The sequence below is a fragment of the Cannabis sativa genome, chromosome X (assembly GCF_029168945.1).
Source record: "Cannabis sativa cultivar Pink pepper isolate KNU-18-1 chromosome X, ASM2916894v1, whole genome shotgun sequence".
NCBI classification, from domain to species: Eukaryota; Viridiplantae; Streptophyta; class Magnoliopsida; order Rosales; family Cannabaceae; genus Cannabis; species Cannabis sativa.
Window position 1 is genome coordinate 1,776,475 of NC_083610.1, and position 23,860 is coordinate 1,800,334.

The 23,860-nt window shown below is 33.4% G+C and overlaps 2 protein-coding genes across 3 annotated transcripts; both read right to left on the bottom strand.

Annotated features, from left to right (window-relative positions):
* Positions 1 to 6,378: 6,378 nt before the first annotated feature.
* LOC115705467 (uncharacterized) lies at positions 6,379 to 10,889 on the bottom strand. The gene is made up of 4 exons (XM_030632806.2): positions 10,491 to 10,889; positions 10,067 to 10,183; positions 9,878 to 9,948; positions 6,379 to 6,878 (listed from the first exon to the last, which is right to left on the bottom strand). Exons 1-4 carry the CDS (start codon positions 10,656 to 10,658, stop codon positions 6,572 to 6,574), a joined length of 663 nt encoding a protein of 220 aa, XP_030488666.1. The 5' UTR covers positions 10,659 to 10,889; the 3' UTR covers positions 6,379 to 6,571.
* Positions 10,890 to 12,049: 1,160 nt separating this feature from the next.
* LOC115705475 (probable glycosyltransferase At5g03795) lies at positions 12,050 to 16,244 on the bottom strand. 2 transcript variants are annotated; one of them, XM_030632817.2, is made up of 5 exons: positions 16,039 to 16,244; positions 14,904 to 15,523; positions 14,685 to 14,815; positions 13,577 to 13,925; positions 12,050 to 12,838 (listed from the first exon to the last, which is right to left on the bottom strand). In XM_030632817.2, exons 2-5 carry the CDS (start codon positions 15,495 to 15,497, stop codon positions 12,173 to 12,175), a joined length of 1,740 nt encoding a protein of 579 aa, XP_030488677.2. In that variant the 5' UTR covers positions 15,498 to 15,523; positions 16,039 to 16,244; the 3' UTR covers positions 12,050 to 12,172. The 2 variants fall into 2 exon arrangements, with proteins under 2 accessions (XP_030488677.2, XP_060963305.1); XM_061107322.1 differs by having other exon boundaries at positions 15,886 to 16,048.
* Positions 16,245 to 23,860: the final 7,616 nt, after the last annotated feature.

Sequence of the window (23,860 nt, forward strand, 5' to 3'; positions counted from 1 at the left end):
AGGGCATCCATCTAGCGCGAGCATTTCTGTTCAGGTCGGCCAACACACTTGAATTCGGAAAACAGGTAAGAACTGTATATAGCGTGTTAAATGATATATATGCATGGTGTATGTGTGATTGTGTATGATTTGGGTGCTATCATAGCGGCACAACAATTGTGTCGGTTCGGCAGTACAAGCATCGTACTGGTTAAGAGTGATATTTACCCCAAAGAGTATTAATTGGCGCTATCATAGCGGCACAACAATTGTGTCGGTTCGGCAGTACAGGCACAGTACTGGTTAAGAGTGATATTATGGCCAATTGTACTCTTGGGTGCTATTGATGCTATCATGGCGGCACGAACATAGTGCCGGTCCCGCAGTGCGATCATAGTGCTAGTAGTGGGTGATATCATGGTCAATAGTACCAACCATTAAGAACGTTCTTAATCAGTTGATAAGCCTTGTAAATAGGTGTATGGGCGCCTAGTTACAAGTCGAAAGTTGTATGATATGTTATATGCTTTTCTTACTGAGTCTGTTGACTCACAGTTCTACCTTCATGTGTAGGTAAAGGAAAGGCGATAACTGAACTGGAATGAACCTGAGCTCGGATGGGATTGTACATGTCAAAGCAACGCGACCTGGAGTGTTCGGTCTCGGGACATCTGGGAATTGTATTTTGATAGTCGCTGTGCGACTTGAAAAATGTGTATTTTGAAATATTACTTTTAAAAGTTTGAGAACGGGATCCCGTCGCTTGTAAATATTTAAATATATTATAAAGTTTATTAATTAATATAAAAGTTTTAATTTGACACGTTTTTCAAGAAAACTCTTCGATTAGCGAAGATTGCACTGTAATTGAAAAAGCACTGTAGCGTGCCTTAGCATTAGGGCGTTACAAAAAACCTTCTAATAGAAAAAAAAAAACAATCTAAAACGATGTTCATGACATACTCAACATTCTAAAATTTTAGCAAATATATCAATTTTTTAGCTCATATCTTTAGAGTTGTCCTCGAGAAGTTTTCATGTTTTGAAAACGATGAATAATAAGCTCGTTGTCAATAGCATTGGATACATCCTTTTTGAGATATACTGTCAAACTATCATTCAACTATTGATCTCTCATTTTGTTGCGGGCAATTAAAATAATTAATTTTTTTTTAGTTAAGAAGTAAAAGAAATATTTTTTTTCAGCATAGGCTTAAGCCCACACTGGTCCTTCATTGGGTCCGTCAGTGTATATATATATATATAATGATAAAAAATCATAAATATATGTGTAAAAAAAAATCATAAATAGGCTTTCTGTAAATTATTTAACGGTACAAGGACATGAATAGAACTACCAACTCAATCATCAGTACTACTATTTTTTTGTTTTGAATATATAATCTTCTAATATTCATAATTAGTATAAAAGTACTAATATTATAATATTAATTAAGTAGAAATTATTTACATTACAAAAAAAAATCTTACTTTTAATGATGAAAAGTTGTGACTAAAGATAATGAAAACATGTAGCTAAATATAAATAATTTTTCTTATATATTAACAGTTTGTAAGTATAGTAAAATTAACTAATACTATATTAACTAGTCAAATTTGTTGTGAATAATTAATGTACTATTTTATTGACATTTTTAAATATTAATATATATTTAATTTAGTTAAAAATACTTTTTGTTGGAACTAAAAGTTATAGCTAAAAACTATATGTTATAATTAATTAAATGGTTTATTACAAAAGGGTGGTATAAATTGAAAATTATTTTTTTTATTAACAAATTAACTATATATATGTATTTTTCTTGATAATGTTTTGGTAAAATTGTTTTCGAGATACTTGTAATATACTTCATTGTAATTTTTAAATATATACAGATATAAAATATCTTGAAATTGAGTTTTTTGTTTTATTATTAATTAATTAGGTGGACATAAATTTTCAAGCATGATCATACATTAATTTTAATTATAGCTCATGTTCAAATGTATATATATATAAAGATATATATATTTATATATATAGCTTGGCCTTGCTATGGATCGATCAATGATCACCCATGTCAACGTAGCTACTCCACACAAATTTCTATATATAAATATTATATATATATATAATATATATTACATATTCACCATGCATGCAAAGGCAGCAGAAGAATTAATATGAAAACTAGCTTTCTAAGGAAAAATCTCTAAGATATCAAATCCCATGTATATATATTGCTTTTCACCTGAACTTTATATATTAATTTATACTCATATATATAATATTATATAAATAATTTATAAAAAAAATTATAATGCACTCCTAAAAAGAGTTTATTGATGCACTTTTATTTGCTTTGATCGATATTTAAAAGAATTTTATAGTCTAATTTTTTTCATAGTTTTTTAAAATTTTGAGATATGTAAAAAAATTTAACACACGTCGAAAATAGAGTTTAAAAAATGTATTTTACATACGTATAAAATAAAAGAGTTTCGCGTATAACAGACTGTTTGAACCATGATTTTTGACTTGTTAAATTTTTTTGAATCTCATTCAAATTTTATATGATATCTTAAATTACTGTAACATAAACAGCCATGAAAAAAATTCAATTAAAATATTTTCTCAAATACTAAAACACATAAAAAAATATATCGATCGGTACGAGTGCATATTAATTGTTATATTATAGAAGCACCTAATATTTATTAACCCATCAACATTATTATTTTATTGGAATGTGGCTATAAATGTACATCATGCATCTGTATAGGGCCTGCTAAGCTGCGCTCTTCTATTTATATGCACACAAACACACACACACATATATATCATATGTAATATATATAAATAAGATTAATTAATTAGGATTATTGAGGTCCCAATTTTGACATATAATAAATAGTGTTTCTAAATTTTTTAAATTGTTAAAAAAAATTCTTAAATCCCAATTTTGACATATAATAAATAGTGTTTCTAAATTTTTTAAATTGTTAAAAGAAATTTTAAATCATTGAGATTGATATTGTTAGATTAATTCAAGAATTTTTATCCAATTAATTACTAACGAATATCTGGCGTAGGGGATATAATTTTGTACGAGTAAAAATTTAAGGAGTACAGTTTGATACATATCAAAACTTTTTAGACACGATTTGATACATGGATAATCGACACTATGATAAAATTAAACAAAATTAGATAAAAATCTTTAAATCCAACAATCTCAATAATTTTGAGAGAATATTTAACTGCTAAAAAAGTTCAGATAATACAGTTTAATACATAATTTGATACGTATCAAAATTCAAAAAATAAAAATCCTATCATTACAATATGATAGGATGCTAACTACACACTTGCAAGGTGTCTATTGCAACGAAAAACTAACTAATCACAAAACGCTACCTCGTGATTGTTGCAGTACTGTAATAAATATGTGTTTACCTTGTTGTTTTGCACCACATGTAGATGTAGTGGTATAGTAGTGCCCATACATGGGTTTTAAAGAGTAATGATTTTGGATGACCTAAGACACTGCATTATACATGGGACCTGAACTCTCTACTCTACCACTGACTACATCATCTACCTATATATAACACTCTATACATACATATAAATTTATATATATATCTATTCTATATAAGGTATGCTTATATAACTAAATTCTTGGTTTATGAAAAATTCGTGGGTGTGATTTTTTATTTATATTTAATAAAATAATAAAATATTATTTATATATAATAAAATAATAAAATAAAAATAAAACAAATCCCATTTAAACTGATATTATTTATATATATACAATATTATATATTATTCTCATGTGATATTATTTAAACCATAAATTTACTATCCTATTTTGAATTTAATTAAAACCAACAAAATATATATACCTAATCTTGTACGTATATCTCTCATTTTTTCTAATTTTTTTTTATTAAAATTAATTATTTTAAATAAATAAAAATTCATAATAAAAATCTAATTTTTAATTTTTCTCTATTACTATACTATTTTGAATTTAATTAACAACAATAAAATATATGTACGTATATTTTTCATTTTTTTAATATAAATTTTCTATATACATATATATTTATACAAAAAAAATAGAGATAAAAAATAGTAGTGAAGAGATCCAAAAAATTTCACATAAGCTTCAAACACACTCTAAAAAAAATATCATTTATAATTCTATGTGTAACTAATTTATTTGTTTATTTGGATGATTTTAGTCCATATATCTCAAATTATACTTTTTAATTTTTATAATTCGGTTATAGCACGTAAAAATATTTGGGTTGATGTAATCATAACAGTATATGTATAGCTTTAGTTGAGCATGAATTGTCCATTTGATTTTGTTTTAAGTTTAGATTTTACAATTGTATTTGAATACTTAGCTATATATATATGTGGATCTTGAGTTTATCGGGTTAATTTGTTGAAAATATACTTAGCTATATATATGTATATTTTACAAATATACATAAACACATATATTTTGTTGAATCCAAATATACATAAACACATATATTTTGTTGAATCTATCATGGAGTGCTATGAGATTGATGAGAGGCTTCAAGAGAAGAATGATATTAAGATAAATTTGGAGAGCATTGCTTTGTTATAATATTATTTGGAAGCTATCATATTTCTTGTTTTTTATATTCTTTCTTTCATATGTCGAGTTAAGTGTCCATAGTAAGTGTGTAGCATTATTATTTTTTAAATATATTTCAAGCTAATCTCCATTCTCCTCTTTTCTTTCTGCAAATTTTAAATTTGATTTTTCACTATTGATTTTCAAATAACCCCACACACTAATTAAAATTAGCTTTTAAACCATTTTAAATTATATGATTATTTATTGAATTTTTTTCAATTAAATTATAGAGCACCTAACATAAAACTAAGTATACGTACATTGCACATAATTTTCTTCTAGTATATATATATATATAAATGTTATATATATTCACATGCAATACATGTGAAGAGACCCTGCAAAACCCAATCTAGATATATTTATACATACATAGAGAGATGTCATCAATTCATCATCTTTCGAAAGAAAAGTAAAAACATATATGGCAGCTTCTCAATGATCTTCTGAAGCAATATTAAGTATCTGATCATATATATTCATATGTGATTCATCAAAACATTATATATATAAATATATATATATATATGAGTCATTATTATGGGTGGTGTGGTGAGTACGTATACGTACGTACGTTTCTGATAATGTTATATAATTTTGTGTAGTGTGTTTTCATTCTTTGAGCAGCTCAAGAACTCTTTCCATTGATATCTCTGTCTTTATATATTATATACATATAGCATTTATTATCTGATATAAAAATATATACATATATCTAATATGTTATATGCTTACAAAATTATACTGCTGACGTCACTTAAGTATAATTCAAATCATCTTTTCATATATTAGAATTATTGTTTTTAGAAAATTTTCCAAAAATTTAAATATGCTCAAAATATGGTTTAAGCAATTTGTTGTATGAAGGTAGGGGCTGTAGCACCTCCCAAAAAAATAAATTATGTCTATTTTCATATAAATTAAATATGAAAAAAAAATATATGTATAGATATTAATAGTTAACCTCCAAAAATAAATTGATAATATATATTAATTTATATATATAATTAATAGAGGAATTATTTTATATATTATTTTTTTTATAATTTTTTAAAATTTACGATTTGAATTGTCCCGGTAATTGCTGCTATGTGGGTTGCTATGTCGGTTGGTATGTGGATTTTAGTTGCAATTCAAATTACTCTGTTGATTGCTATGTAGATTTTCGTAAAAATACCAACAAAAAAAAATTGCTTTAAAATGTATGTGAAAAAATTCCTAATTGATACTCATTTGGTTTTATCAAATTATAGATTTAATAACTTTATAATCTCACATATTTAATACCATGAACTTTGATTAAATTGATGTATTAATATAAATATAACAGATGTGATGTAACATATGAATTTTATTGAAACCACACAATACCCAATAGTATAGTCTCTATATATTAAACAATACCCAGTTTTTATTTATTAATTTATTTTATGACATGATTCAGATCAGTGCTCATAGTTTTCTAAAAAACTGTCTATGGATTTGCTATATATATTGGTCAAGAACAGAGACTGTTGTACATATATATATATACATATATACATGCATGCACTGTACTATTATTTGTCTACTCATTTGCTGAAAAACTAGCTACTCCCATTGACTCATCTCATTCTTAAATTCATATAAATATATATATCTGTGCATATATTGGAGGAAGAAAACTTTTTCACTGAAATTCAGAAGAGATTATTAATAACAATAAGATCATATGATGTAAGAGAAATAAATTGTGATTAATTAATTCACTCCAGTCTTATTGTTTTACTTCACAAAGTTATTTCAACTAAAATAAATGTATTATTTTTTTAAAAAAAAAATCATCTATTAGGCTGGTTTACAATGAAAAACACTCAACTCTAATATGGTTTCTTCAACAATTTAATAAAGGATGATTTTTTTATTCCCTTTTAGAATTTCCTTCTCTTGGGACTTAAAATGAAATCGTCATCCTCGTCATCATCATCGGTATCGTCATCACTCTTAACTCTCTTCTTTGACACTAGCTGCTGCTGCTGCGGCTTCTGCTGTGGCTTTTGCTGTTGCTGTGGCTTTGGCTGCGGCTTTTGAAGCGGCTTCTTCTGTGAACTTTCTGGTCTGCTCAGTGGTTTTGAAGGTTTCATAGGAATTCCCGACCGAATTTCTTTCTGCCTTCTCTGTTTCTTCTCGAACGCCTTTTTGGATCTTTCAGGAGATAACAAACCATGCTCCATCATCCTGAAAATCGACAACAACAAGAATATGTTGATCATATACAAGGCCAGTGCTCTGAAGGTCAATATATAGTAGTTCATGCATAACAACATCAATGATTAACACAAGCAAGCAATAAATTTTAAGTCTTTGTTAGATTCATAGCAAGTCAAGTGATCAGTTTCCATGAATTTAACAAGATTTTTTCGGTCCACGGGAGTATGGAAAGAAAAATATCTCTTCACAAGGTTAACCGAAAAAGATGTTTTTTAACATAGAAGAGATGTTTGGATAGGATTAAGAAATATAAGCAAAAAAAACATAGAAGAATGAATGAGGTGATCATTTTGCTAATAATAAATTTGAAGAAAACGAATTAGATGCAAAGTAGTAAGTTCTTTTTTCTTTCCATTAGAAAATACAAGGAGACGAAAATCAGATAGGATAAAATTATCCCCCCCCACAATAAAAAAAAAAAAATTATATCATTGAATCCTATTCAATCCAATCCTGTTGTTGTAAGAATGTGAGCTTAGTACACATAATAAACCAGAAACAAGGAAAGTCCAAAGCTCGAACTTTAGACTTCCGCCTTAACCATTTCCCGCCCACACCACTTATAGCTTGTTTCAATTGTAGGATTAAGATGGTTCCCTATCATAACATACTTTCAGAACCATCTAGAAAGTAAGGATACTCCATTACAAGACATCAAGTGCTCGGCATTATAAAAAGTAAAAAATGTGAGTTGCATGTAATTCGAAGTCAAAATTGCATCGATGGAAGTACTTTAATCATGAAAAACATTTTTCTGTTGGACAAGCTATAGGCTCAACACCTTGTACTCATATAGCATGGAAGTTGTCAACCAAGAATCATGTGTTAATGTTTCTAAACTTCAAAGAAGAATAAGAAAGAGCAAAGGAGAATAAGTATTGACCCTTCATCGTTCGAAGTCTGAAAATAGTATCTGATTATTGCAGTTTTCATCATCTAATAATGGATGGGAGCAAGACTAATGTAAAGTTGTAAACCTTTGTAGGAGGAGATAATTTCCTAATCAGAGAACATCTAACCCTGCAAAGTGAAGTAAAGGATAAAACCAGCACAGCAATGAAGAAGGTAAAATAAAACTAGTTTCACTCAATCAGTATCTCGTTATATCCGTGAAATTCAAGGGTGGGTGGGGACCTTAAACATATCTAAGCCGACTTCTGCCATATCTTTCTGATTGAAATCAGAGATATACACCTTAGAAACCATATAGTCAGTTCTGAGGGAATGCAGATTGAAATTTTAGGATTATATGACAGTTGACATGGAAGATCAAGGATGGATCCAAAGGAAAGAGGAATAAACAGAGCATAAAAGACTTCTGAGTTGTGCCCATTGCAGATACAGAAGAGTGAATTTTGTATTTTCTGGAGACTATATCGAGTAAAGGAACAATGGTATATAGATTGTGGAATGATTAACACCTTCCTTGTACTGACAACAGAAATACTCGAACCGTATGCCTTTTCTCGGACAATAAATTCAATGAATTAAACAAAGCAAAAAAAAAAACTTCATGGCAGGAAAGCACTTGTGGAGCACTGTTTAACTGATGAGGAAGAGTAAACTCAAGCAGAGGATCAATCGATGGTGATTTATATACTAATACTGAGAACTGAGAAGGAGAAAATGAAATCATTTAAGAGTTAATGATCTGCGAGAAAAATTTATGACAAAACTTTCAAACCATGTTTGGACCTTGGTAAATCCAAAGAAAAAATTTGAAAGAAAATACTTGGGGACAAAAATGGAGGAAAATATTTTTGGACAACTTCAATAAAAGGCTTTTTTTTTAATACTTTTTTTTCAGTACATATTTATAATCATTCTAAATTTCATAAAATTATACTATTTATTGATTTAATCCAAAGTGAGAACTTGAAATGCAAGGTCTAAAACTTTAAATTGAAGAAGAAAACTTCAAGGGTACTACTCTCCTCCTAAAGGGAGCCACCTCACTAATTATTTAATGTTGAAACTTCAACAACCGTGATCTTTTTCTTTAAAACTTAGTGGTCGTGCTAACTCATCACTCTATTCTCATATGATGCAACACTCATTGTGGCAAAACATGGTAGCACAGCTTTTCCAAACATATGGTACGATGACATAAAGACATAAAGAAGATATACGATAGGCATCAAAGTTCGGGAAAATTGAGTATTGTAGGGGGTAATCTGATTCAAATAAGGATTCGTTTTCCCTTTCTTGGTATTTTTTACACTCATAAGCACTCTGAAATAAAGCATGTAAAAAACTAAGGATTTCCTTAATTCAGAAAGTTATCCCTGTCAATTGATTAATCAAAGGATGATGTTTTCTGCCAAGGCACAAGTAGTAGTCACAAAAAAATTGAAAAAAAATAGAAGATTACTTAAATATCTTTCCTTGTGTGATTAGAAGAAAAACTTGAAGTGGCATTAAAAAATTCAACACAATACTTTTTTTCCTGCATCGATCTGTTATGCACAGAATCAATATTTATCTCAAACCAATAAATACGACCATGCATAACAAGAGCAAAAAGGTAAGAGAAAGACATTTCATTTGATCTCCAAGATAAGACAATTGCCTTATTAATTTCCAAGTAATACTCAAACTTCTTTATAGCAAATAAGAATATAATAGAGTACATCCTAGACACCAATCAACACCATCAAAAGATGACTTGATCGAAATCCCAATGCAAGCTTCAATTTAGAAATGACTCATCAATAGGTGACCATACAATTTACTCGAACTATTGGATAATTGTTTTTTTGGATATTGAGGGAGGAGGGATTCAAACTTGGAACCTCCTCTTTGTGATGAGAGGTGTGAAACTACTAGGCTATGCCTATGAACTGTTGGATAATTAGTTAGAGAGAAGAATCTAAATCAAGAATGCATTAATTTTTGTTAGTGAAAAAAGATAATAGGACCACAATGGTTCTGGAACAATTAGATTTAAGGTACACAACAGTACTAACCAAAATTCTGCCATTTCACTGCTAGGAATCTGTTTAGACAATGACTCATAGAAGATCCTCAGGGGCTCTCTCTGTTAATAGGAAGCAACCAACAAAAAAACAAAGATGAATGGAACTATATCGTATTAGACATCTTCCATAAAAAGGGGAAAAAGAAAAAAGGAAATTTTTGGTTGCAAAGTCAGAAACCTCTTCAGGAGGATCAAATTTCTGGCCAGCCAAGGTATAAACTTTCTTCTGTTTCACCTTAGTAGTAACTTTTGATGTTGTTGCTTTTGATGACACTACTGTTGTTTTTGTTTTAACCTTCAAATTTGAACCATCAATATCAAATTAACACAATTACATAAGATTGGTATTGATACAGACCCAATTAAAAAAAAAAAAGCCATCCAATCTCAACCAATTCAACATTATTCAAAAGAATCAATTCAGAAACCCTAAAGCCCCAAATCAAAAAAAAAAAAAAAGAAGCTAATTTGCTCATACAAACATAACCCAAAAACACATTCGAAACAAGCTAAAGAAAAACAATCATTCCATAATTCAATCACCCAAGCACCAAAGATTATAACTTTACCAAACTAAATCAAAAGATTTCAAGTGGGTATACCTCAGTTTTCACAGTAGTTGTTATTGTTTTGGGCTTTGAATCAAAACTCTGCCGGCTCGAGCTCTCGATCTTCTTCCGATTAATAGAATGGTCAAATTTTCCCTTCGAAGAACCATCTTGGTTACTGGGTTTCAACTTCACCACAGCTGTTTTCGTCTCTGTAGCCATATATAATATGTATATATATATATAATATATTTGGGTATTGATCTGGTTCAGGTCTTATCCAATTGAAAATTCTTCAATTTGAGCTAGCTCTTTTTCACTTTAATCAATAATTCAATGATTTTCTACAGAACCCAGATTAAATCTTCTCACAAAAAAGGTGAAAATCGTACTAGAAAATTAAAATTATCGAGATAGATTTTGGTTTGGTTTTCTCTGGGTGTTCTAATTGGGAAAGAAGTAGTTTCAGTACACAAAATGACCGAAATGCCCTTTTAACTTTCGAGGATAATTAGGGCAATTATGTCATTATCGAGATTATTATAAATTTATAAATGGTAAGTGTAAAGCAATGAAATAAATTTTTTTTTTTAATTTTAAATTATAAATTATATAATATTATCTTTTTTAAAGAAAATTTAAATTTACAAATCACCTATATATTTATACCAATGCAATTAGGATTAGGATTAATTAACTATATAAATTTAATTAACATCTAAGTGTAACACAACAAATTGAATTGTGACGAGTTTAAACAATATGGAGAGTGAAATTATTAGTGTAGTAATAGAGAATTTTGAATGGTTGAAACTTGCATTGATTGAGTACATAATACTCACATTTGCCCTATTAATAATCGGTATGTGTATTATAATTTTTATATGGACATGCTACATGATGTTGGATCGTGATGAAGAAGAAGTAGTAATTATTGGTGCAAAACGATATCGTATTATCCAATTATTAAGAGATTGTTTCATCAAAGATAATCAAGACGATAACCAAACTATAAGATATGGATTAGAAGATGAAGATTGTGCTATCTGTTTGGAAAAATTATTTGATGATGAGCCAACAACAATTAAAGAGGTTGTTGAATCGAAGTCATGCATGCATGTGTTTCACTTGCAATGTATCACTAAGTGGACTCAAACTGACAAAACATGTCCTCTTTGTCGTCTCCGTTTGCATCAATTGAATGTTATTGTTTGTAAAGTCTCTAAAAAATTTGTAGATAGTTGTGATGTTTTAGATAATATAGTTTAAATAAATCTTTTATTTTGAAATATGTACTTTTATAGAGATTCATTTTAATTATAAGAAAAATTATATGTAAGTTAATTTATTATTTAGTCCTTTATAAATATTTTTACACTAATACGCCCCATTTTATATATAATTTTTTGCATTTTTACTTATTAATTTACATATCATTAAAAATACAGTGTGTGAGGATTAGTGGTTATTATATTTTCTTAGAAGAATCTAAACTTTCATATCACTATCAAACATAATTGTTGTATAAGTATTTGTCTGGAAATTGGAAACAATAAATAGTACACAATAATAAATAAATGTGCTTGATTTGATAGCAGACAAAACAGAGAACATAATAAAATAATTAATCTTCTTCTTCATTATTTCTGTCCCTTTATATGTACATTAAAAAAAATAATAATAATTACTCTCAAATTCTCAATACATTAAATAATTTAGATTTATTCCTAATTACATTACATGGGTCTAATTTGATGAAGTCTATTGTACCAAATAGAGTGAAGTATCATATGAAAAATATCATATTTGACAGGCTTAGGATTCCACAAAAAATGTTTTTGTACCTTTTTCACCATCATTTGCAACCTTCTATACTTCCTATCCGAGATCGAAACTAGAATGTTCTTCAAATTGGGAATGTCTTTCTCGGGTACAAAAACCGCGAAAGATTCCCAATTAAGAACTTCTAGAAACGGAGGTACAAAGTTGTCGGATATGATCACCGGGACACAATCGTAGAAAATCGCCTCTACAACTCTAGGACTATTGACTTCATACCCTTTTGCACAAATGCAATACTTGCTGCTCTTCATGTAGTTGACATATACTTTGTTGCCCTTCTTCCTAGGTAACTTACCGAAAATTTTCATGTCGGGGTCTTTATTTTCCCAATGCTGCAGCAGAATTGGCCGAACATAGCCGTGCATACTCCCCGCGAAGAATGCTAGGGTTGACCTCTTCGATGCAGGCTTGCCTCCAATATTTCGGAGGACATCTTTGGGTGAGTGAACATAGGTTTCGGGAAGGGACACATCTTTACCAAATACAAAACCTTCTTTCACATCAGCATTGCATAGAGCTCTAATGCATTTCCCCATATATCGCTTTGTCTCTGAAGGAGCCTGATTTTGTATATGATTCAAGAAAATTCAATTCTAACTATAAGAAAAAGTTATTACTAATACTAGGCATAGAACAAAGATTGATTATGTCACTACTTTGCAAAGATAAGTGAACAATTTTATACAAAAAAAAATAAGTTTATTTTTACCCAATTACTCTATCACTATTAGGGTATGTTTGATAAATATATATTTTTTATTGCTATTTTGCAAAATGAATTTTTTTAAGAATAAATAGGTAGCCTTCTAAAGTTTGACAGAAAAAGAATCATGCTCGAGAATTATTACTGATGTTAAATACTCCCCCTCAAACTTCGAACATTAGTGAAATATAAAATTTCCGTTAAATAATTAGCAATTTTACTCTCGAAATTTTACCACTGTTAAATTGTATCCTTTTCATTTAACAAAAGTTTTGAGGCACAATTTAGCAGTGATAAAATGAGGGCGAAATATAGAGTAAAATTACTAATTATTTAACAAAAGTGTAACAAGAGTATTATGAATTTCTATCGTTCAAAATTGAGAGAAAATATTTAATATGACTAATAATTTGGGAGTACAATCTTATTAGTGACAAAGTTCAAGAACAAAATACCTATTTATTCTTGTTTTAATAATTTTCAAATTAGTTTTTTCGACACAAATGACACCCTCTCTAGAAGATTACCTTGCAAAGGATTATCAAAAGAAGATGATTATACTACTCTTATCACATATGAAATTGAGAAAACATACCCAATCATGGCAAGCAACAAGGAAATGATCAGCTCCACCAGTTCTGTTCCAGTATGGATATTTTGTAGCAATAATGTCCAAGTAATTCTTCAGAAACTGTATGAGATTCTTATGACTATGTGAATCAACTACATATAAGGTTTCCTCTAACATTCTAGAGCTAAAAGGCAAGTAAAACATGTGAGCTTTCCTTGGATTTTTAGTAACAAATTGTCTATTGTTCTCAAGCTGTTTCATAAACCATCCTTCAGAAGCATATATTCCTGTGAGTACTGGTGTGTGTAGTATAGGCCTATCTCCTTCCTTGTAAATGTAAATTTTAAGAGTTTGTTCCATTAATTCATAACTCCTGCAAATATGTCAAAATCATTATTAAAATCAAAATTAAAGGTGTGTTTGGAAACCCTTTTGTAATTGGAATGAGTGTAATTCGAAGTAATTACAAAGTTTGTCGTGTTTATTCAACTAGTATGTTTGGTAGTAACTGTGTAATTGCTAAGCATTGTAATTCCTAATTACAAGGGTGTTAATTAGGCAGTCTGAATATAATACAAGGAATGTTTGAATTTGATGTGGTAATTACATATGAATTCCTAATAGCAAAATAGATAGTAATTACACATGAAAATAGTATTTTTTAGTAGTTAATGTTTGAAATGGAAAATTTTTAGTAATTACACGGTGTAATTACACTTATTCGTATGGGGGGCCGTGAGAATTGGAGAGTGTAATTAGAACCCCCTCAATTACTGCCAATTACATAGTTACAATTTAATTACATGGTTAGACAAACATATCAAATTCTGTAATTACCTTCAATTACACACAGATCCAATTAGACAGTGGCTTTCCAATACTAATAGCCCCGGATGAGAATTAAGAGTAATTACACTGTGCAATTACAGAATATTACTAATTTTAGATAATTACTACTCATTTGTCAAACACGAGAATAAGAATTCAAATATAACTACTACTTAGACATCTAAGCACATCTTGTATTTCAACACAGACTCTGTAATTACTCAGTTAGACAGTTACTTCCAAACAAACGCACTCTAAATCTTATAAGAGGTGATTAGAAGTAGCTAGCACTGAATCTATTTACCTTTTGAATATGGAAACATTTCTATAAAGAGGAGCATATAGTTTTGGATCATTCTTTACAATTGGTGCATTCTCAATCTGTAATGTCACAGCCTGCAATTCGCGCTCAGTTGCAGAAGGCCATTTCGGGATCTGCAATACATAAAAGTTAAGAAAAATAAGCACAAATTGAAGCATTATCTTGTTCAAACACAATGCCAAAGTCTTTTCATTTACATACCACTGAATAGTATGAGGCCTGACTCTTAACCAACAACTTGTTCATATCAGACACCGAATAAACATCCAACACCGGAGTCTCAGGCTTCTTAGTAATCTTCGGGGCTGTGTTCGTGGAAGAGGTTTTCCCCTTTTGTTTAAGCTCGGTATGCACTGGCTCAGGACTTTCCTTTTTCACTACTAAAGAGGTGTTGGAATTATCTTGAGGTGGAGAACCAACAGAAAAACTACTATTTGTGGTGTTGATCTTTCCATGATCAACATCAGTTTTGTTATGTTTTTCGAAATCCAAGGATTCTTTTGGTGTAGAACCAGAGATTCTTGTGTCATTAAGCTGAGTTAAGTAAGTGTCATTTGAGTTTGAAGCATTGTAAATTGAGCTATTATTATGATCAATAATCTTATGATTAGGTAATAAATCTCCATTTTCTTTACTTTCCTCTACTAATGGTACCTTAACAGAAGGAAATAAAGATGGAATAAAAATACCAAATGGGAGTTCAAAGTACTGAAAAATCAAAACCAGTGAAAACATCACCCCAATAGTCCAAATCAATCTCCTTGTTTCAGCTTGACATTTAGTGAAAAGTTTCATTTTCACTCTCAATCACCTTAACATACCTGAAAAAAGAGAAAATTTCAGTGACAATACCTAAGGCACTTATATGGGGTTTAGATTCAGATTATGGAGAAATTGAAGAACTATAATTCTTTTAAAGAATACTAATTTAAAAGGTGGGTCAAACATCGGTATTTTAATCAAACAACATTCAAACTAAGAAAAAAAAACAGAGTGAAATGAAATCAATGCATGATTTGAGTAAGTTGTTGACCAAAAATGGCAGTAATTTCAACCAAAACTTGAACTATTACTCAAGTTCAGGATCTTCAAATCTCTTCCAAAAAGCTTCAATTTTTACTTGAGAAAACTCATTTCAACTCTTAATACTAAGATTTTCCAAAATCTTTAAAAAAGACAGTACCTTTAAAGAAGCGATCTTTTCATTAAAAGTACTGGTTTTAGCAATAATAAGCTTAATTATTATACAAACTTCCTTTCTGGGGAACCAAACAGTAAATTTGGGTAGAGAAGAAAAAGAAAAAGAAAAAGAAAGAAAATTGAGATTGATTGGTACCTTGGGTGGTGAGCTTTGGTTGGAGAGTAGTGTAACGTGGACGTTGTTGTTCTGCAACTAGATTTATGATTCTTCTTCTCTTCTCGTTATGGTTATTACTTACTTTAGTCTTTATTATTATTATTATTATTAAAAAAAAAAACAAAAACATTATAGTAAGATGAGAATGACATAGTTTCCTTTTTTTTTTTCTTTTTCGGAAATTAAGAAATGGTTTCCTTTATTATGTGTATATTTGTTGGAGTCTTGGAGTGTAATTACGAAAATGCCACTGGGCAGAGCCCAATTTGACTTTATTCACTTCAAAGTTAGTGCCACGCGCGTTTTCTGCGAGTGACGTTAGTCCCCATTCATCATTGTAAAACGTGGAATGTGTTTGGGTTTGTCTTGTTCCGCTTCTCTAATCTCTACCTTGACTTTTTGTTTATTTATTTAAATTTTTAATTAATATAAAACTGAAAACTTAAATAAAAATGTTTAACTATGCTTTTTAAAAAAATAAAATAAAAATAAAAATGCTTAATTAGTTATGGCACAATTAATATTAAGATGTAGATGAATTGTGAAATTGTGAAATTGTTAAAAAATTCCTAAATAAAAGAAAGGCATGTTTTGGTTGATTATGGCACAATTAATATTTATTTAATTTGTGATAAGTTTAATAATTTTAAGTTTTTGTTTTATAATTATTCTGCCAATTTTATAGTTCATAATCTTATTAAATTCAATTTTTTTTATGAGAGATAACAATTTAGTGGCCGAGCTTACATGAATTTATTTAAGTCTTTAGACTTATTTTGATTATGGCTTAATAATAATTTTTCTTTTATTTAAAAAAATAGTTATGATATGATCGAAAAAAATTATTAGTTGTTTCCAAAATAAAAATAAGAAAAAAAAAATATTACGTTTCTAATTTGGTACTTATTTTTGGAAATGAAAATTATTGGTCTAAACAGACAACTGCCAATTGGTTTTAGTGGGTCCCGTTTGTTTAATATTTCCTAGTTTGTAAAATTATTTTCCAAATGAATAAAAAAAACTAATTAAGCCCTAATCAAATTAAGAAAGGGGGTAAATACACACAATTGTTATCACTTTATATCAAAAAGTATCCCGTGAGTTTCGGAGCTTTTGAAACTGACTGGGAATCGTAGTCCTTTCATGGGAAGGGTGGAGTCGACACCTCCGATCAGCAATTTTATACAGTTTCTGTTGATTTTTCGTGCGATCATCATGGATTTGGAGCTGGTGTCTCGATTGACAGAGGTCTTGCGCCTGGATGATTCCGACGGACCGGTTCTGGTTTTGAATAAAGCCGGCGTAGAGGAAGGTAAGAGGAGTTTGGATTTGTCTCTAGTGGGCAAAGTTATTGGCCCTAAACCGGCCAACAAGGATGGAATTGAGAATGCAATGAAGGGGGTTTGGAAACTCAATCATCGTTTTCAGGTGGAAGAATTGAGCTCAAAGAACGTCTTTCGATTTTTCTTCGGTAGCCGTGAGGATAGGCAGCGGGTTTATGGTGGGGGACCTTGGACTTTCGATAAACAATTGATTTGTTTTGTGAAACCGATGGGATTGGGAGAGATTTCAAAGATGAATTTTGATTTTACGTCCTTTTGGATATCGATCAATAATGTTCCGTTGGCATGTATGACCGAGTTGTTTGCAAGGGAATGGGGCGAGCGGATTGGTAAACTTGAAGACATTAAGCTTGTCAATGGGACTATGAAGGTTAGAGTGAGGATGAATATTACTGAACCTCTTAAACGAGGGCTGCGGGTGGCGGTTGACGAGCAAGGTAATGAGGTCTCATTATTATTTCAATATGAACATTTACCTGATTTTTGTTTTGATTGTGGTATTATCGGGCATAAGGCATTGGATTGTCCTTTGAGGGACTTTGGTGGGGATACTCCTAGACCCGATCGTGGGCGTTATGGTTCTTGGATGTGTGCTCCAAGCTCACCACTGCGTGATCGATTTCGGTACCAGAAAAAGCGTGATAACTCTCCTTCTAATAGGCCGATCATGTCTATGGGAGAGGCATCGCGAATACTAGCGGCGGTGGAGAAAGGTCGAGTTCGTTATTCGGGTCCATCGCATGAAGAGTTGGCGCCCACGGCTGTGTTAGAAGCCCGTGAACGTGAGGCTGAAGGGCTGGCTGGAGTTGATGCCACGGCTCATCTTGGGTCACATTCGGCTAGTGTGCAAGCCGAGCCTTTGGATGTACAATCTACCTTGGTTGGCACACGAGTGGAGAGGGTTAGTAAGAATAATAGTGTGGTGGGGAAGATGATGTCAACATGTGAATTGGGAGTGATAAATGGGGCATTGGCGGATAAGAATAATGGTAAGGGTAAGAATAATGGTGAAGGTGGTGAGTGTCCTTTGATGCATGCTTTATCCGATTGTGGTAAGGGTAAGAATGTGATGGAGGGAGAGTGTTCTATGGATGTGGTTAGTGAGGTAGTTGTTGGGCAAGAGACCGAGAGTGGTGTGGGGATAGTGGAAAATTATAATATGCATGAATTGAATAGTGTTGATAAGGGTAAGGGTGTAATGGACATTTCGTCTCAAGTTGAAGTTTCATTTACCCAAGCTCTACAAGAAACTTTTGAACCACTTATCCAAGCACAAAAGGCCAAGACTTGGAAACGTCTAAATTCAGCTCGTGGTCGTGGGTCTAAAGGTAAGCCGAGTTCTATTCCCATTAGTCCAAAATTATCACATGTGTTAGTTGCTAATGCTATAAATAAAGTGAGTCCGAAAGTGGGAGGTGGAGGTAAAAGGAAAATGGATGTTGATGTTCACTATGAGAATGTGAAGAAGGGGCGGTTGGAGGAGCAGTCTAAGGTGGTCCCTGAGAATGATGGTAGTGTATTGGCGAAGCATGCGGAGCAGGCTCGCCAGGAGCTAGGGGTGTTCATAAAAACCGAAAAACCGAAACCGACCATCAAGGCAGAGCCAGACGGAGTAGCAAGATTTTCGGTTCCACGTCATCACCGAATTTGGCGGTCGGTTTCGGTTTCGGTTTTTTTGACACGGCGGTCGGTTTCGGTTCTTGAAATAAAAAAATAGTTTAACCAAAAAACCGTCAAAACCGCCAAAAACCGCCTAAAACTGCCAAAAACCGCCCAAAACTGCCAAAAACCGCCTAAAACCGCCAAACCAAAAACCGCCAAAAACCGTACGGTCGGTTTTATACGGTTATAATTTTTAAACGGTCGGTTACGGTTTTCGTAAAATAAAAACCGTAACCGACCGGTCGGTTATAAAATTTTAAAAACCGACCATAACCGACCGATTTTCACCCCTACCAGGAGCCATGAGTCTGCTTTGCTGGAACGCACGAGGACTGGGGAATCCTGGTGCGTTGACTGCTTTACGAACGGTGGTTCGTAAGTATTCCCCAAGTTTAGTTTTTCTTTCGGAAACTAAACTTTATGGTGGGTGGGCGGAAGGCATACGCCGTCAGATTAGTTTTTCTAATAGTTTTCATGTTGATTGTGTGGGGAAGAGTGGTGGGTTGTTATTATTGTGGAATGATGATTGGGAGGTGTCTGTTAAGTCTTTTTCGGTTGGTCATATTGATGCTTTGGTGAAGTGCCCGGGGTTGAATGTATGGCGGTTTACAGGTTTTTATGGGAATCCTAAGGCAAGTTCTAGAATTAATTCTTGGCAATTGTTGTGTCGGCTTAAGGGTTTGTTTGATCTCCCTTGGATATGTGGTGGTGATTTTAATGAAGTCCTTTCAATTAATGAAAAGAAGGGTGGTGTTGACCGTAGCTTGTCTGCTATTTCTGACTTTCAACAAGCCTTGGATAAGTGTGATTTGGTTGATATGGGGTTTGAAGGACAGTGCTTTACTTGGCTCAATAAACGGCAAGGTGTGGCGCATGTGCAAGAACGATTGGATCGCTACTTTTGTAACCAGGATTGGCATAATTTGTTCCCATCAGTTAAGGTCATTAATGGAGATTTTATTCATTCAGATCATCGACCTATTGCTGCCATTCTGGAAAATGTTGTTTGTAGTCGCCAGTATGATAAAAAGAAAAGCTTTCGATTTGAAACTCATTGGTTGAAAGATACTGAATGCCGTGACATTGTTACTCAAACGTGGTTATCTCCAGATGTTCCTTTGGATAACCAAGACAGTATTCTTGATATTTTTGGGAGGTGTGCTGATCGATTAGGGGCTTGGAACAAAACCAAGTTCGGCTCCATTCCAAAGTTGGTGCGTGAAACTCAGAAACAGTTGGACGATCTCCTCAGTGTAGATGCCCCGTTGGTTCGAATGGATGAAGTGAAACGCCTTGAGATTAAGTTGAATGATTTGTTATCCAGGGAGGAGTGTTATTGGAGGTTGAGATCTAGGGCGGATTGGCTTGCTATGGGTGATCGGAATACAAAGTATTTTCATAATAAAGCTACGGGTAGGAAGAAGAAGAATGCGATTGTGGAAATCATGACGGAAGATGGTAGGAAGTTAACTACGGAAGAGGATATTGTGGGTGAGATTGAACATTACTTTGGTACCATTTTTTCTTCGACATCTCCAACGCCACAACAAGTGGAGCATGGTATTGCCAATATCGGTGCTACAATTTCTCAAGAAGAGTGTGATAAGCTTGAATCGCCATTCACGTATGAGGATGTGTTGTGTGCGGTTAAGGCTATTGGGGCTACTAAGGCTCCAGGGCCGGATGGGTTTCATGCTATTTTCTTTCAGAAATATTGGGATATTGTTGGTCCACGGGTTTCAGCGGTGTGCCTTGCGATTTTGAATGGTCACCAATCGATCAGAAAGTTTAATAAGTCGAATGTGGTGTTGATTCCAAAAATCACTAAGCCGTCGCTGGTCAAGGAGTATCGGCCTATTAGTCTTTGTAGTGTGATGTATAAGATCGTGGCGAAGGCTGTGGCTCTGAGATTGAAGGGTACCTTATCTCCGCTAATTTCTTCATTCCAAAGTGCGTTTGTGTCGGGTCGCTCTATTCATGATAATGTGATGGTGGGGTTCGAATTGCTACATTCTCTCTTTAAAAAGAATAATGGTGTACGGGGGTTTATGGCTTTGAAGCTGGACATGAGTAAAGCATATGATCGAGTTGAGTGGTCTTTTCTGAGTGCTATTATGGATAAGTTTGGGTTTCCTAGACGGTGGGTGGAGTTAATCATGGATTGTGTTACTTCAGCTCAGTATAGCTTTTTGGTCAATGGAAAGCCTCGGGGTTGTGTGGTGCCTACTAGGGGGTTGAGACAAGGATGTCCGCTCTCTCCTTATTTGTTTCTTTTTTGTGCGGAGGCCTTGTCTTCCCTGTTGTGTCACGCGGAGCTTAGTGGTGAGTTGATGGGGCTTCGGTGTTCCAGATCTGGGCCTCGGGTGTCTCGTCTATTCTTTGCTGATGACAGCCTGATTTTTGCGAGAGCTAATGGAAGGGAAGCGGAATCTATCCGTCGGATTCTTCAGTGTTATGAGGTGGCTTCTGGTCAACAAGTCAATTTTGATAAATCTGCTATCACATTCAATCCGAATGTTCTACCTGCGGATCGTACAAGTGTATTGGGTATTTTAGGCTTGGGGTCAGTTGCTACTCACGATAAGTATTTGGGTTTACCGACGGTTATTGGAAGGAATAAGAAGCGGACTTTTGCTAGTATTTGTGACAAAGTGCAAAAGCGAGTAAGAGGGTGGAAGCGAAGTTTCTTTTCTGCTGGGGGAAGGGAGATTCTGATTAAGGCTATTCTACAAGCGGTCCCGAATTATTTGATGAGTATGTTCCAGTTGCCAGTGGCGACATGTGATAAGCTTCGTTCGATTGTCCTTCAGTTTTGGTGGGGTACTAAGAGTGATAAGAGAAAGATTGCATGGGTGAAGTGGGAGAGTGTGTGTCAACCGAAGTCTAAGGGGGGGTTAGGCTTCAAGGATTTTGTGCTTTTTAATCAGGCTATGGTTGCTAAGCAAGTGTGGAGATTGTTACATTCGCCTAATTCTTTGCCTGGTCGGGTTCTGAAGCATAAGTACTTTCCCAATTCGTCTATTTTGGAGGCGAAAGATCGCCAAGGGTCGTCTCATCTGTGGTCGAGTTTGATGTGGGGCTTGGAGTTGTTGCAAAAGGGCATGAGGAAGGTTGTGGGGGATGGTATGAGTATTAATGCTTTTCGGGATCCCTGGCTACCCAGAGCTAGAACGTTTCGGCCTATTTCTCCGTCTCCTCCTAGTAATGTGATGGTGAATGATTTGATTAGCGGGGATGGCGTCTGGGATGTCCATGCGTTGTCTCAATATTTTTTGGGGTTGGACATTGATATTATCCTTAGTATCCCGCTGCGAAATGGTCTCTGTCCGGATCGGTGGTGTTGGCATTATAATTCCAATGGGTGTTATACTGTCAAGAGTGGGTATGCTGTTGCTCTGGAGTTGGTGGGTGAGAGGAATGGTAGTTCTTCTGTGAATCAGGCACACTGGTGGAATGGTATGTGGAAGTTGAGGGTGCAGCAAAAAGTAAAGATTTTCCTTTGGAGAATGTATCATCGTGCCCTTCCGACTAATTCCCAGCTTATCAAGCGCAAGCTTCCTCTTCAACCGACGTGTCAAAGGTGTGGTGAGGAAGCTGAGACTCCGGAGCATGCTTTAGTCTTTTGCTCTTCATTGCGACCGTTGTGGGCTCAGTTGCGGGTTTGGAATAGGCTCGTTCGTGGTAGTGCTGGATCTTTGGCGGAGTTGTTGGTGTTTCTTTTTGAGGTACTTGATCTTAATACTTTTTCATTATTGGCGATGGTGTGGTGGTGGATTTGGTTTGATAGGAACTCGGTGCTGTTTGGGAAGAAGCAATCTAGATTGGATGTGATTGTTGATTTGGCTCGGGATGCTTTGGCGGAATTTCAGGGGGTGGGTGTGGGGGATGTGGGCCGGGTGTTGGGTGCCTCCACGACTTCAGGGGTAATGTGGGGGAGTGGGTGTGGTGAGGGGAGGCGAATCAATTGGTGTCCGCCCGGGAGAGGGGAGTTTGTGTTGTCGGTGGATGCGGCGGTTACCACGGGGAGGGGTTTTGTGGGCCTTGGGGGGGTTGTACGCGGTGGTGATGGGGAGGTGTGGGCGGCTTCAGCTATAGGTGTCGTGGGGGATTTCCAGGTGGTGGTGGCTGAGCTTCTGGCTATCCGAGCGGGCCTTTTTTGGGCTATCTCGTGTGGGTTCAACTTGGTGCGTGTGGAAACGGATTCTTTGATTGCTAGTTCTTGGATTAAGTGTTCGGATAATAATCTTATGTTTAAGCCTATTGTTGAGGAGATTATTTTTCTTTAGCGGCTGCTGGTGGTGGCTCTTGTTGTGCCATTTCGCGTAATGCGAATGGTGTGGCCCACGCACTGGCTAAGTCTGTTACTAGTCCTTCAGGGGTTCATTTGTAGGCAGATGCTTGTCCTAGATTTATTGGTCCTCTTGTAACAGCTGATTTGCTTTGATTTAATGACATACTTTCTTTCAAAAAAAAAAAAAAATTAAGAAAGGGGCAAAAAAATCATATATGTATTGAGCTGTCATGTATAAACTTGTGAACAATATTTGTCTCCTATTGCAAAAAATGGGTGAAACTTAGAAATAAGAAAAAATAATATTGGCCTTTTATTAAAAATAACATGTAGTAATTGTAAAAATAATAATAATAATAATAATAATAATAATAATAATAATAATAATAATAATAATAATATGTAGTACTTTTAAATGGAAAATTTGTGGTGTTAGACGATATTGTAGAAGTTTCACACTTTCTCTTATATAGATACTTTTAGTAGGCTGTTCTAGATTAGAAAC

Bases quoted from the DNA above. Each gene is read 5' to 3' on its own strand.
- LOC115705467 (XM_030632806.2), bottom strand. From the start codon at position 10,658: ATGGCTACAGAGACGAAAACAGCTGTGGTGAAGTTGAAACCCAGTAAC. The intron at 10,184-10,490 runs GTATACCCACTT...TCAAATTTGAAG, and splicing joins CAACTACTGTGAAAACTGAG to GTTAAAACAAAAACAACAGT. The intron at 9,949-10,066 runs GTTTCTGACTTT...TCCTATTAACAG, and splicing joins AATTTGATCCTCCTGAAGAG to AGAGAGCCCCTGAGGATCTT.
- LOC115705475 (XM_030632817.2), bottom strand. From the start codon at position 15,497: ATGAAACTTTTCACTAAATGTCAAGCTGAAACAAGGAGATTGATTTGG. The intron at 13,926-14,684 runs GTAAATAGATTC...ACATATTTGCAG, and splicing joins AATGTTTCCATATTCAAAAG to GAGTTATGAATTAATGGAAC. The intron at 12,839-13,576 runs GTATGTTTTCTC...ATACAAAATCAG, and splicing joins TTGTTGCTTGCCATGATTGG to GCTCCTTCAGAGACAAAGCG.